The sequence below is a fragment of the Amphiura filiformis genome, chromosome 14 (genome assembly GCF_039555335.1).
Source record: "Amphiura filiformis chromosome 14, Afil_fr2py, whole genome shotgun sequence".
NCBI classification, from domain to species: Eukaryota; Metazoa; Echinodermata; class Ophiuroidea; order Amphilepidida; family Amphiuridae; genus Amphiura; species Amphiura filiformis.
The window spans coordinates 62,262,192-62,277,289 of record NC_092641.1 but is presented as its reverse complement, the minus strand read 5'-3'; the positions used below and the strand labels follow the sequence as shown (position 1 = coordinate 62,277,289).

The following is a 15,098-nucleotide window of genomic DNA, read 5'->3' as shown; positions in this document are numbered from 1 at the left end:
TAATGCAGTGGGACAATATGAATGTTTCCTGTAAGAAAATCAAATATCAGTCATAAGTCTCAACCATTAGCTTGCTGGCTGCAGTTTTAAAATTACCATTTTTGTGTGTGTGGCAATGGGGACTTTGCCTTTAAAATTAGGTTATATTGATCAAATTTCCCAATCATAGTGCATTGCAGGAATGCCTTTGATGAGCCTCCTCTGGTGTGGACCAGGAGCCAAAATGTTATGACCATTGGGTAAATGGCTCCTGGGAGCCTGCTTATTTTGGAGCTTGCAAATTACATTATAGTGAAGGATAAGTAATTGAAATTGTCATTATGTATTTTTGCAATGAACAATTTGGTTAAATAAACAAGGAAAACAGCCCCATTCAAATATGTGTAGCTGATTTCTCTACTTAAGTACATGTATACATTACAGTTTCATGTAAAGTGTACTATTTTATCTTTAATAAACAGCTTTCGGCTTCAGCACTAGGGGCAGCACTATAGCAGGCTGTATGTTAGCACGTCTGTGGTACTCACAAATTATGGGAAAAACTGAATTTTGATGGTTTTAAAAATTTTCTGAATGAGCAAATTGCTATCAAATAAGCCTTTACTATAGGAGCTCATATTGAAATACCCTACCACGTTTTCACACAGAAATAAGGCAGGACTCCCCTCGCTAAGGGCGCACCTCAGGAAAGCTCTGTCATAAAACGGATGGATTAAATGCTTTAGTGATACACCCTGCCCAGGACTTTCACAAAAGAAGGCTAGCACCGGAATGCTGCAGGATGGCGCACACCTTCCTGTGTAAGGGAATTTCAATATGAGCCCTAGGTTTTAGGGAGAGGGACTGAGGGACAGAGCCAGCTCTATAATATGACACAACAGTGTAACTCAAAATATTGACATTTGGGTAAATGAGGGATAGGGGTGCTCTTTTCATTTCTGACAGTTTGGGCTATCAAATTTATACCATTTCAAAGATTGCTTGATGTGTCAGTGCTTAGTTTTGCTATTTTTACTACTTTGATGTGGCAAAACAACTTATCTCTAGCTAATATACTGAACAGAGAGGAAATTGTATAAAAAGAATGTATCAGATTTGAAGCTACTAGCAAAAACCTGGATATCTATGGCAACATTTCTAATTCTTTGCAACTATTTGTTTTGTTAGGTTCTCCAATAATGAGTCCACCTGCTACCCAGGGTGAAGCACCTCATAGGATCACTGATGCTGACTTCATGAGTATGTTGGAGAAACATCAACGCAGGAGGAATGAAGAAGAGGTGGGTATTGTGGTCATTCATTCATTTCATTTCATTTGGCTGCAAAGCAGGTGACTACAGAGTTTCTCCATGTACTACGATTTGAAGCCAAAGTGGTAATTGCATCTGGCTGCTGGCAGTAAAAAGTTGTCAAAGTCCCCCAACAGTTTTTGCACATAAGACAAGTAGGATGTTCTTTGCCTCCCAGGTCGTCTTTTACAATGTAATGGGGTGTAGAGAGCATATCTTCTGCATGGTTCATCTTCCTGCATCCTCAGGATACATGTAATTGTATGTCCCAGGAATCGTAGACTGTCCCACAGTGTGGGTTCCATCTGTGGGTAAATAATTAGGGCTAAAACCACCTTCTCCTTCACTCCAAAGATTAAAACAACACACCACTAAGCCCTAATTATAAATGACAACAAAGTTATAGTGCTCCTAGAGCACCGGGTGTCAACGAAAACTCAATTAATCTACAGACCAACTTGTTTTTTTTTAATAGCTCTCCTAAACCCAGACTGTTCCGCTTTGATAGTAAACTCCCTTCCAAATAATTATCAAGCTATGTAACATGACTGTGGCGTCAATTATGATAGCCCCGCCTCATTGTCAATTCAAATATGGTAGGCACATACCATGCATGACCCAGTTCTATTGTCATTTTGCGCACGCATTTGTTATGATCAATAGACTATCAATGAAAACCTATTTCAAATATCGCCTTGCTTGCTGAGATCTACATTGATTGGTCAGGCTAAGTAGCCGCTTACACAAACGGCAAGACAGTGAGACCACGGACGTGATATATAGAAAACTCGCCTGACCCAGGATCGGTAAAAGTGAACTCCCACAAAATGCTGGGAGCTGGAAGGCAACTTGCCTACATATTGGAAGGGTCCATGTATCGGGTTTATTTAATTAGAGAATAAATGATAGGATTTTGTCTTTTGCCTATACAATATCGTATCATAATGGATGGGCTGGCCAATATTTTGAATAGTGGATGCCGGCGCAGCCGGTATCCACTACGATAAACTATTGTGAGATATTATACACCAGAAAACCAATCAAATTACGTTAATTTTTTACTAGACTGCACCCATTGAATAAGAATGTTGTATAATCTACATTACCAGTCGTTCTCCATGGACCCGAGGGAGGGTCTACAGGAATTGTAGTTGTATAATCCCAGGTATTAGGTTATCCCAGTTGAAATCCAATCCACACATCCCCTTGTGTATACATTGGGCTATTCCATTTTAAATCCACACTACCCCTGTGGAAGATTTTGGAAATATCTTCCATAGGGGGAGTATGAATTTCAAATTGAATAAACACATTAGCAGCTCCATTTGAATCTCACCCTCCCTCAGTGGAAGATTCAGGTTGAATCGTTCTCAGAGGGTTTATGACTGTAAGTTGTAATACCATTTGTATATATTTTCAGGATCAGTTTGACTTGGATACATCCTCAGTACATTTGCATGATGTTGTTGGTAGAGTGTACAGTCTACATAGATCTCCAGCACCAGGAGCTAGTAAGTAAACAAATGACCAGACATTATGTGACCTGGATTGGTTAAATGGAATTCTGTGTTAAACCAACAGCGGCCCCTTGCCAAACCTCTCTGTGGACTATATAATTAGAAGTGTGAATTAGCCGTAGAAGTAGTGATGTAACAGGATGAATTACCATAGCAATGTGTCTGTACAAGCCTTGCCACTGTCTGAATTCCCTACCCAGCACTATAAGCAGGCTGTACCAGGGGTCGCATTTAAGGAGTTTGCGCGTCCAGGGACTCCTTATTTTTTGATTTTGCCCATTTTGGACTCCTTAAATCTCAAGTTGAAAGTGACCAAAGGGTCCGATAAAAACTGTATTGACTCCTTAATTTCACGATGCACGGAGGCATAAATCATCAATTAAAAATAAAAAAATAAAAAGATCAGTAAATCTTTTGAATCACCCTGGGCTAACAACACTAATAATTTCACTGGAATATTTGACAAGTTCTGAAGTTTAAAATTTCGGACCGATGGACTCCTTAAATTCTCATCGGACCCCTTAAATGTTGGTTTTGCAGGTACCAAAGGGTCCAGAAAAATTAAATTGGACCCCTTGATTTTTTGTGCTCGCGCTACCCCTGGGCTGTACTCATCACATGTGTATGTGTGCAATCCTAGATTTATCAAAGAAAGAATTTCTATCAAGTTTCAATTCAGATCTTTATCCATTTTGGTACAATTACCGAATAGGGTGCAACTTGCTAGACATGAGTCCAGTCCTCGTTTATGGAATTTAGGGTTAGGGTTTAGGGTTGGGGTAGGGCAGTATTGTAATAAGACTAGTAGAGTTGCACCCTATTCTGTAATCGCTCCTCCACATTGATGAATCTATAGTGCCATGCAGAGGAACATTTGTTATGATGAGGTAATGACTATATAGCAGGGCCGGATTTACCTTTTGGGGGGCCCTGGGCCAGGCCAAAATTTGGAGGCCCCAAACTCACCCAAAAAGACATGTGCACTCAAGTGGTCAATGCTTGGTTTAGGTATCGACGGTGGCAGCAAGACCATTACAGTTTAGGGTGAGATGAGCATAGATTTTAGCAGGACATTTGTGCGAGTGAAGCACGTGAAAAAATTCAATTTAGCCCAAAATGAAGGTGAATTTTGCTATATAACTGACCAGTTTGCGCGAACGTGCAATTTTACCCTATTTTGGCCCAAAACATGGTGTTTTTCGGGCTAAAAGAAAGATGCAAGGGCAATTTTTGGGCCCCAAAATTTGGGGGCCCGGGCCCATCTGGCCCAGTGATAAATCCGGCCCTGATGACTAGTGCAGGGAAATACATTCATATATGTTTGCGAATAGTGTAGACACATGGCTATGTTAAATATTTTAGCTGTTGAACAAAGAAGTTGTTAAGCGATTGTATGACAATATCGTATTGATTGATTGATTGAGTCAGGCTTATCATTAGGATGCATAGTGTAGTCACTTTCACATTTGCCTTCAGCCAGGGCGATCCAGTAAATTTACCAGATTCCGGCTCATTTGAGTGCAAGACCATTGTAAGTGCAGTACAATGTAATAGCTACTTTATGTAAAACAAGTGCATTTTGCAGCACAATCCCCTCATTAGAAATTATTAATGTTCTGCATTGCTTTCATGATGGTCACTAAGCTAACCCAAGGTACAGTGGAAACTCATTATAACGAAGTTGTCAGGGACAGAGAAATTAGTTTTTTATATCCAAATTTCGTTATATCAGGGTTGTAAAAACAATAAATAACAAAAGAATGTTGTATCTTGGTTCTGGAAAAATTCTTTATAACTGGGTTTTTCTTGTATCAGATTTCGTTGTAATGAGGTTTTACTATATTACATGTACGTGGTTCTTCATTGATCAAAAAGTAAGTACATTAATTGAAATATCTCAAGTGGCAGCTATTGCATTCTACTGCACTTATGGTTGTCTTAATTGCACTTGGCCCATAACTGTAACATTACATTCCCTTCTTGTAGGTCCAACATTTGTGGCACCCCGTACTCCAACAGTCCATAAGAAGAAGCGCAAAGACAAAGACAGAATCAAGAAGAAAAAGAAGCAGAAAGCAGCAAAAATACCAAAAGTTCAGAAGATACGAACTCCATCGCCACCACCACCCCCAGCAGCAGTAGCAACTCCTGATCCAACCCCAATCAAGATAGAACCTCAAACCTCATTGGATGAGAGAGCTGCACTACTGGTGAAACCAACCAATCCAGGAGCACCTTCTATAAAAGTTGAGGTTATAAATCCTACACCCACTGTTGTCACCACTCAAGTGTAAGTAATGCAATCAGAGTTGCAAAACTCATGATTTGGTAGCAGTCTTCAAATGATTTTTTTTACTTTAGGGTGCACTTTTGCACCCCATTTTGAAAGTAATGGTGCAATTTCATCTGAAAAAAAAAAAAAAAAAATGAAGTGCAGTCTCAGATAATCAACACATAAAATCGGTACAATGTGGTGTCGCAATTATACACCACAGTTTTAAAGTTGTATCACAACAGGCGAATTTTGGGGTGGAAATAGCACTGCGATAGGGCTTACTTGGAACACTGTTTGGTAGCCCAATTGGTAAACTGTGAAGAGTATTCCTGTGCCATAGAAAACAATGGGTGACTATTAGATATTGGGCTATTGACCTTTTCGGTAAATCTTATAAGCCTTTGCGAGTATTCCTGAGATGTCCTCATTTGACGTCGCGCCGATGCGCACATCGTTTATCAAACATCGTTACTGCGCATTGCAAGGCAGCGTGACATCAAATGATGACATCTCAGGTGTACTCGCAAAGGCTGATGGGATTTACCAAAGAAGTTAATTGCAGTTGAAATCCATTCTCTCTATCAGGGTTGTTCCATCTATTGCACTTACCCACTTCTTATGTCTGTCAAATTGGACACCCACATGAAATCCCTATTGGTTTGTACAGGGCCTTTCAGTACCAGCCAATTTTCTCCGCATAGAAGATACCAATTTGCTTTTTCTTTTGTAATTATTGGGAGTTTATTCTGATAAGAAATCAAACTTTTTGAATTGTTTCATCAAGAGGTATTTACTGGTTCACCAGTAAGCGCCCCTTTTGTGTCAGAGGGCGCGGAATGGAACAGTCAAATCCTGGCAAAAACAACAAATGTATTAGGAATATGTCCAAATGTATTAGGAATATGTCCAAATTAGGAATACACCCAAGTGCCAATCGAATAATCATTACTATTTATTTTTTCTGATTAGAACACCACCCTCATCAGTGATGACATCAGGATTCCTGGTTTTACTCTAAAGAAATCATGTTTGGAATACACCCAAAAGTAATAAGGAATACACCCAAATGTACAAATGTATAGAAATACACCCAAATGTATTAGGAATACACCCAATTGCATTAGAAATACACCCAAATGTATAGGAATACACCCAGATGTATTAGGAATACAACCATATGTATTAGGAATACACCTATATGTTTAGAAACGCACCCAAATGCCAATGGAATAATCATTACTATCATTATTTTTTTCTAATTAGAACACCGCCCTCATCAGTGATGACATCAGGATTCCTGGTCCTACTCAAAGAAATCATGTTGTCCTGTCCCAACCACACCATCACATTACAAGATTTAGAGAACAAAGTCACAGCTTGGCAGAAGTCACCAGCAAGCTTACTCTGTGGTTGGCTATCGCTGGAACCCAACTGGACAGAGGTCGTAGGTCGTGCATTGAGGTTTATGAGTGGTGCAATACCAAGTGCCGTACCTGTTGAACCAAGAGTGTATTATGATTTGGCTACACAGGGATGGAAGTGGATAGGTATGTTACAATTTATTCAGCGTAGACAAAGACTCATAAACAGAATGGATTGATATAGAATCATTAGATTGCACACAATTAGACACATTTTGCTTTGTTTCTTGAAAGGTTAAAAAAGTAAACTTCAAAATGTGTTTAGGTTGGAATGGATGGAAATCAATACACTTGTTGTTAAATGTGAATTATCATAATAACATTCAACATTATTTCTGATATATATAAAGAGTAAATTAAACAAAATAATTTTATGGTCCTAGATTTGATAGAAGTTGTTACACAAAATAAAGAATGACCTATATTCATGCAAAATTTTTCCTTGCAGGTCAAGGCAAAGATTCCAATGATGAGCTGGTTCATTTATTTAAGCAATGGTTATCAGTGATGGCAGAAGAAACAGTGGTACCACCAGAACCACCTGTAGTAGAAAGCAGTAGGAGAGTAGATACTGTCACTAACATTCCTAGTCCAAGGATGTAAGTCAGAAAGGTTTCCAAGTTATATCGAGGGCGAGATGGCCGAGTGGTTAAGGCGTTGCGCTGCCGGCCGGGAGATACGATCGACGAGGGTTAAAGCCTTGGGCTTGCCTTAGGTGGAAATTCTCTTCCCTCCCAAAAAGTTCCTATATGGTCAGAAATCCTTCAATTCAGTTCAGTTATTAATTTCAGAATTTAATTGAAGAATTTCTTCTCGCCCCCATACACTGCTTATCACGTGCAGATATAGGTAGTGTTATGTGCTTCATCCGTGATTCGGAAGTCACGTAAAGCCGTTGGTCCCGTGTACAGGAAGAGTCAAACCCTGTGCACGTTAAGTGTCAGAGCTATTCGAAAAGAGAAGGGGGACCATCCCCGGTTCTGATATCTGCAATCAATCCTAGGTTCCAGGATCGTGCATAGGTAAAAAACTATGCACGTTAAGCCCGTGCGACAATACTCAATTTGAGGTATGCACGTATATAGGAAGAAGGAAGATATACCCCCAGGCTAGTAGAGAGCAGGAGAGTAGCAGACCTGCCAACTGTCCCTCATTTTGAGGGACTGTCCCTCATTTGGGGTTTTCCAAAGTGAAAATGAGGGACAGTCCTGCTTCCTGAAAATTTTAGTGATGGCAAATTTAAAGTAAGAACAGCAAAAAATTAAGCAAATTTCACTTTAAAATTTAGCTATAGCATTCTCTTTAGTCTAATTTTGACGTGCAAAACCTTCCCTGAATTCTGAAAGTATTACACACCTCAAGTCTTTGAATTTGTCGGTATCTGGTTTGTGTACATGTACAAGGTTTTGGTCTCAATGTCCCTCTTTCTGACTTTGGTAGGTTGGCAGGTCTGGAGTAGAAATTGTCACTAACATTCCCAGTCCAAGGATGTAAGTCATAAAGTGTTTGCATCCAAGACTTTTTAAAATAAATCGGAGCATTTTGTAGAAAAAATTCTGACAGATATTTCAAGTTCAAAGTTTGCAGCCTATTTTGTTTTGCATACCATGTTCGATTTACATTGTCAAACATTGCTGCATTCAGTCACAATGGCTCATGTCGTTTTGAAAGTTGCTCTTTGTCCATTGTTGATTACTGCTTTGAACTTACTACATATACCGAAAATATTTTTTACCCGTCAGGAAAACTGACTATGTGGTGAGACCAAGCACAGAAGAAGAAAAGAAGCAGTTTAGAGAACAGGTATGTTGTTGCTGCTTTTGACTGTGAAATTCAATGAGGTAGAACCAAAGAGTATCGACTCCGCTATGTTTGTGTGTCGCTCATGGAGGGTAGAACCAAAGAGTACCGATTTGTATCTCGTTCATGGAGGTTAGAACCAGAGAGTACCGACTATACAATGTTAGTGTGTCATTCATGGAGGGCACAGTAGTGTACTTCATGATTTTCTTACTATGCACCTGGCCAACTCAAGTTCAGAGTGTGTGGATGTTTATGTTCTGTGTTTAGCATGTTGTGCCAAAAACGTGAGCTAATTGCTGCATGCACAAACTTGCATTATGCTTGAATATGCAAATTATTCGTATTTGAGCTCTTGCCGATAAATACCAGAGGTTTACTATTTGTCCTCCATAAGCAACAAACGATATGGTGGATTTACCATAAAGTTATACACAGGGCAACTTTGAGTTGCTGCTCTTTGGGTCTAATCTCATTATGAAATTGGCTATATTTACAGTAACTGTTACGTTTAACTACAGCCCGGTGTAGAGTGTACAGCATAAGTTCTGTAGTTTTGTGATGCATATATTTTCTTGGGTATTTTTCCTCGCCATATTTTTGCCTTTATCTCAATATTAAATTTGCTGCCTTAGATAGAGACGGTTTATATTAAACCCTTATTTGGTATTATGCAAAATCACAACAATGGGCTATTCCATTTGAAATCTATCATACCCCTGTGGAAGACTTTGGAAAAGTTTTCCACAGAGGGACTATGTTTTTCACTTGAAATTGGCTGTCTAGGGTTAATTGACCTTTTCAGTAAATCCCATAAACCTTTGCGGGTAGACCTGTGATGACACCACGCCAATGTGCACATTGTTACTGCGCACTTCACGGCTTTGAAATGTGCAGTAGCGATGTTCACTAAACGATGTGCACATCGGCGTGACATCAATTGACGACATCTCTGGTCTACTCGCAAAGGCTTTATGGGATTTACTGAAAAGGTCAATTATTTTGAAACCCATACTCCCCATGTATATGGCTTTACCTATGTCTTCCACAACTGGAGTGGGCATATAAAAGTTACTCCATTGTCTATTCTATTTAAAACTCTTACTCCCTCTGGGGATGCCTTTAGTAAAATCTTCCATGGGGGGAGTGTGGATTTCAAATGGAATAACCCAGTATTAATGTGGATCATCCTTCTATAACCCTCTCTTATCCTTTCTTGTCGACTTACAGGAACAAGGTCGATACGAGCACCCTCACAAAGCATTCACATACCATGCGCATGGATATGAAGCAGTCGTTGGACCAGTCAAGGGTGTGTTTGGTAGAGAGAGCTCACTCACAAAAGCCAGGGAACATTCTCTCCTAGTGTCAGAGAGACCACCATATGTCACCATTCTATCACTTGGTAGGTATAGATATTGATGGTTTAATGCAAGAGAGCTGCCCTATAGACATTTGACATAGAGTGTGAGACTCACTCATTCGGGCTCTACACTCCCAGTCAAAGGTAGTAAAAAATCTCACAACAAGAGCTGCTTAAGTATTAAAATCTCACGCATTATCAAAATATTACATGCAAATAACCAATTAAGTTTTTGGAAATGGCGCCACCTAATGGCTTCAATTGGACTTTCATTTTGGAACATTTTCAATGGCTGAGGGGGCATAACCTCAGACACCTACCTGCATCGCGCAAGTAAGATGGGCGGCGCTGATCAACTTACAATTTTAGACAATATACCATGCCAACTCCTTAAAAGTTGCCAGCCTTGCATTTGACAATTTCTGCACTCTATTTGCTGAGCTTGAGAGCTTACAGATATTACCGCATCACATCATTGACCTATGTAAGTTCAATAATTACCATCCATCTGTCATTCTATCTGTATTTTTTCTTCTTATGCCAGTTCGTGATGCAGTTGCACGTTTGCCCAACGGTGAAGGCACCAGGTCTGAGGTGTGCGAATTACTGAAAGACTCGCAATTCTTGTCATTGTCAATGGACACACATCTCAATACTGTAGTCAGCGGCGCCCTCGATAGACTACACTATGAAAAAGATCCATGTGTGAAGTACGATACTACGAGGAAGATGTGGATATATTTGCACCGGAATCGTACAGAGGAAGAATTTGGTAAGAATACATCCATTTAAATATTATATCGCTCATTCTATCCCGTAAGGCGATTGGGGCGATGTAATGGCGATGGTTACACACCGTTACCTTATATAACTAACTCTGTCCCGTAAGGCAGTTAGGGCGAGGTAATGGCAATGGTCACACACAGTTACCTTATAACTCACTCTGTCCCGTAAGACGGTTAGGGCGAGGTGATGGCAATGGTCACACACAGATACCTTATATCACTCACTCTGTCCCGTAAGGCGTTTTTTTCAGATTCAGATTCAGATTTATTTATTTGGTTTCATCTCCAACATACATATTCATAATAATAAAAATAATGATAATAATAATTGTAATACTAAATTGTATTATTGATAGTAATAATAAAAATATTTATGATATGATTTGAATAGAATATCATATGATAGAGACGGGGATGCCAGCCTAGAACGCATAGCGTGAGTCAGGTGGCACCCCATTGTTTACAAAAGACTAATAACATACAATATACAAAGAGAACAGAGGTATTATACAATCACTAAATAATTATATCATGGAAGATGCTTTATAAAAATCTTATTTGCATAAGATGCATTTTGAAAACAGAAAATCTATAAGTACCCATGAATATAATATTGATTATAGGTAAAAATGAAATTAGGAACGGGATTGTATAAATGAAAAATTAGGGTGCAAAAAGGGGGGGCAGGACATAAGAATATAATAATAAAAATGGTCTAAATTAATGAAACATACTTGTTGCTGGTGTCACTAGAGTTGTATTGAGCAAGAATATGTTTCTTAAGGGATTTTTTGAATGAAGTTGTTCCACTAGTTCTCACTAGTTGTTCCAACTTCATCCTGTCCACTCCTGGAGCACAGAAGTTTAGTTGTGTTGTTAACTTGAGTCTAGAAACCAAGAGGTCCTAGGTTCATATCCTGGTGATATGGTTTAGGGGGAATATTTTTCTTCCTTGGCTTACTCAAGGGGAAGAATAACATATGTGCATACCATTAAACATCAAGCAATAAGTAACTCTTAGACACTTGATGTTATTGTTACAGATACACCCACAGTAGCTGAATGGAGTATCCCATCATGCATTGCAGTATACCTGCTTGCTCCATAGCAAATAAGCAAGACCCGCTTAAATAATGAGACCTACGAATAGTTTACTTTTGGGGTCAACAAAAGTCTTAAGCACCCGTGATTTAAAGGAGTAATTGAAAGTAGAAATGAGGGATTTTGTGTACATTTGCTATGGCACATGTTGATCAATCAGGGTACTGCAAAGCATAATGGGATACTCCTTCCAGCTGCTGTGAGATGCACCTAAGAGGTTTTGTTGTTTAACTTAGGTCCCTGGGCTACAAAAAATACTGAAATTGTTGTATCAAAATTGATACAAGGAGAGTCAGCGAATATTCAATATTTTGTGGGGGCACGATAGCGCAGCGGTACACGCGCTACATCACAATCAGAGGGTTGCAAGTTCGAGCCCAGGCGGTGCCATCGTGTTGTGCACTTGGGCAAGGTGCTTTACCTCACTTGCCTCTCTCTACCCAGGGGTGAAATGGGGAGCTCTTAGGAATATTGCCTATTGATTAGGAATATTGTCCATACTCGATGGTATATGTATGTCTTGAGCATTTTATGACAGCTGACATAATCCTAACAACAGTGGAATAAATGTAAAGCGCTTTAATACATTTGAAAGGTACTGTATAAATGTCAAAAAAAAAAATTTTATTATTAAAATATCATTGGAGTATTTTTTATATTGTTTTGATTTCAGAACGTCTTCATAAAGAAGTAGCAGCCAGTACCAAGGCTAAGAAAGCTATACCTCGTCATCAAAGACCTGTCTCCAAAGTGGTATGTATACAAGGACACTAAGGCCTAACAAAAAAATTGTTTGATTGGCATAACCCGACCTACGCTAAAAAGTACTTAGTAGGCCCGACTTTTAAAAAAACCAAAAAAAAACCAAAAAATTAAAAAACAAAATATAAAAAATTAAATTTAAAAAAAAGAAAAAAAAGTTCCAAGCTCTTAAACCAAAAGCAATTTACAGCTTTAAAAGTAAAAAGAAAAGAATTTAAAAAAAAATCCCTACCTACCTAATCTATTGTTTTTTTTGTTTTTGTTTTATGTTTATGCCAATCAAACAATTTTTTTAGGCCTAATTTTTAGTCCACCACCAAGAATGGGGCTATTATAAGAGGGATATTGAGGAAAACACATTTGAGTGCTATCTGTTATAACATCCAAATGTTAACAATCTAAATTATTTTGGGAGATGGTTTTTGCAATGCAAAGAATAGGGTTGTCTGCACACTAATAAAACATCAAAGTTTGTTTTTTGTTTACATTAAGGGGTCAAATTAAGTTAATTACTTTCAAAAAGCACTGGCTAAACATGCTATGGTGCAGTCCCCCTCCTCTGTTGAGCGAAGGTTCCTCCCGCCGGATATGTATGGCCTCCTTGAACCCATTTTCAAATGTTCTCTATCGAGCACTAGCACATCCTTATCCTCAAATGAATGATTGGCAAATTTGAGGTGCGTGAGTCATTCAAACCTGTAGAACTGGGTCTGTGGTGCTGATACATACGTTTGTACTGTTTTCTATTTGTTGTTTTCTCACATTTCAGAAAACTATCAAGGAGCAATCAGTGTCTCCATCCTCCTCCATCCTCCTGGAGACAAGCAACGACAGCGTCACTGGTCCTCGCATGGAAACGCCCAGCCCTACACAATCCCATGCAAATGCTGCAGGAGTCACATCCCGCCTAATGACCCCAAGCCCTATCAGTAGCATAATGCAGACGGCCCCTCAACCAGCTAGCCCACAAATCGCTTTAAGTGGTCCACGCCAAGGACTGCCTGGATCCAAACAAACTGTCCAACAACAGATACTAAATGCGCAGCTGCTGAGAAGCGTGATGTCGGGGATACAAGTTACAGCAGTCCGAACGTCTACTGCAGATGTGCAATCCATGGCAGGCCAACATGGTATGGCAGGCCAGCATGGTATGGCAGGCCAACATGGGCTTGGTGGAGATGGGCAGATGGATGCATCGTCGGGAACATCGTTGATTAAAGCACAGTTATTGGCGCCTAGGATGGGACAGTTACCTGTGGGTGCACAGCTGAATCCTTATATGTCACAACAACAGGTGAGAGATCAATTGGGCTATTCCAGTTGAAATCCATACACCCCCTGTGGAAGACATGACCTTAATCTCCCACACAGGGGGTTTGAATTTCAATTGAAGTGACCAGCTCAGGTAACCCCATTTGGAATTAAAACTCCCTGCATGTAAGATTAGGGCTATGCCCTCCATAGGGGGTGGGTGTATTGATTTCATCTGTATTAGGCCAATTTGAACATGAAAAACTTACTATGTGAGAGCGGTATGGCCCAGTTGTGACTCTGGTGTAAGAGGTCCCCGGTTCCATTCCTACTGGAGTCAAATAAACAAAAAATTATCCATGCTCTCAATCACTGCATTTGAATTGTGAGGATTGTTTGTAAACAGATGGTTGACAAAACACACATTGTGAATTGTGAGGATTATGCAGTGAATGACAAAGACCTTGCTGCCAGTTCTGATCACGGTATCACATGGCTGTCTGTATGCCCTACCCTGAGCAACATGGGTAGGCAGTGTTTGACATTGATTGATCCACCCAGGTTAAATAAATGAAAAAAAAGTAAAACCTGCAACCCTAATATGGCAAAAGTGTGCATGGTAAAATGACTTCTTCCTTTTGTCATATATAGCTTTAGTCAACCTTTTTCAATGACCTACACATGGTAAAAGAATAGGGCTTGAAAAAATTTCCCGGGAAGCAAGCTAAATCTCCCACAATTTATAAACACATCAAAAGAAATAAGTCCCCCTCTGAACATGTCGTCATAACATTGTCAGGTTTCGTTTTGTACCAATAAAACTAACTTTGAAATAATTATATGACTGTTTACTAAGTGCTGTGCGAAAATGAGAGATTTCCATGACTTCAGGGTTGAATGAGCCTAAATTGAAGGCAAAAACTGCCCTTTTCAAAAGTCACAAAGTAGGCCTATGCTTGTCACAAAAGTTGATTCATGGCTTGTTACTAATGGAAAACCCCATGTGTTTGAGTGCAGTTTAAAATCCTCACCATTCTTGATCATTCAGCCATGCAAATCCCCTTGGTGCAGAGTTCAGCACAGTGAGTTGTAAAGACAATATAAGAGGAAGATACTTTCATTTACCAAAGTATTTGTTATAGAGAAAAATCTAACCATTATCAATTGTGTGTAACTTCAATATAATACAGGTTATGTTGACATCAGATGCTGCTGCAAGAGGATCAGCTCAAATGAGTGCAGACCTGAGGAACCAACTCTTAGCCCAGAGTCTGGCTAGAAGTCTATCCATGCCGGCAGGTGTACAGCCGTTATCAAGACCACCCATGGCATCACTACCTGGCTCTATGCCACCGCACCAGGCCCAACAGATTGCACTGAGTCTAGCAGGTAAGGCTATCCGGCAAGCAGGGCTGTCAACTCTCACACATTTGGTGTGAGTCTCACACATTCACCCAGGCAATTTCTCACGGTCTCATGCCAAGGTAGCATAATCTGACGCCAAAGTAGTAAATCTCACGCCAAAAGCTGCAAA

The 15,098-nt window shown here is 39.6% G+C and overlaps 1 protein-coding gene across 1 annotated transcript in view; it reads left to right on the top strand.

Annotated features, from left to right (window-relative positions):
- The window catches only part of LOC140170411 (uncharacterized), a 49,320-nt gene that overhangs the window by 28,105 nt on the left and 6,117 nt on the right, over nucleotides 1-15,098 (top strand). The window contains exons 10-20 of the mRNA XM_072193781.1: nucleotides 1,168-1,280; nucleotides 2,710-2,800; nucleotides 4,793-5,096; nucleotides 6,345-6,628; nucleotides 6,951-7,101; nucleotides 8,245-8,305; nucleotides 9,533-9,707; nucleotides 10,210-10,437; nucleotides 12,225-12,304; nucleotides 13,083-13,607; nucleotides 14,755-14,953. Coding sequence (XP_072049882.1) covers nucleotides 1,168-1,280; nucleotides 2,710-2,800; nucleotides 4,793-5,096; nucleotides 6,345-6,628; nucleotides 6,951-7,101; nucleotides 8,245-8,305; nucleotides 9,533-9,707; nucleotides 10,210-10,437; nucleotides 12,225-12,304; nucleotides 13,083-13,607; nucleotides 14,755-14,953 — 2,211 coding nt within the window. The remainder of the gene's footprint in view (nucleotides 1-1,167; nucleotides 1,281-2,709; nucleotides 2,801-4,792; nucleotides 5,097-6,344; nucleotides 6,629-6,950; nucleotides 7,102-8,244; nucleotides 8,306-9,532; nucleotides 9,708-10,209; nucleotides 10,438-12,224; nucleotides 12,305-13,082; nucleotides 13,608-14,754; nucleotides 14,954-15,098) is intronic.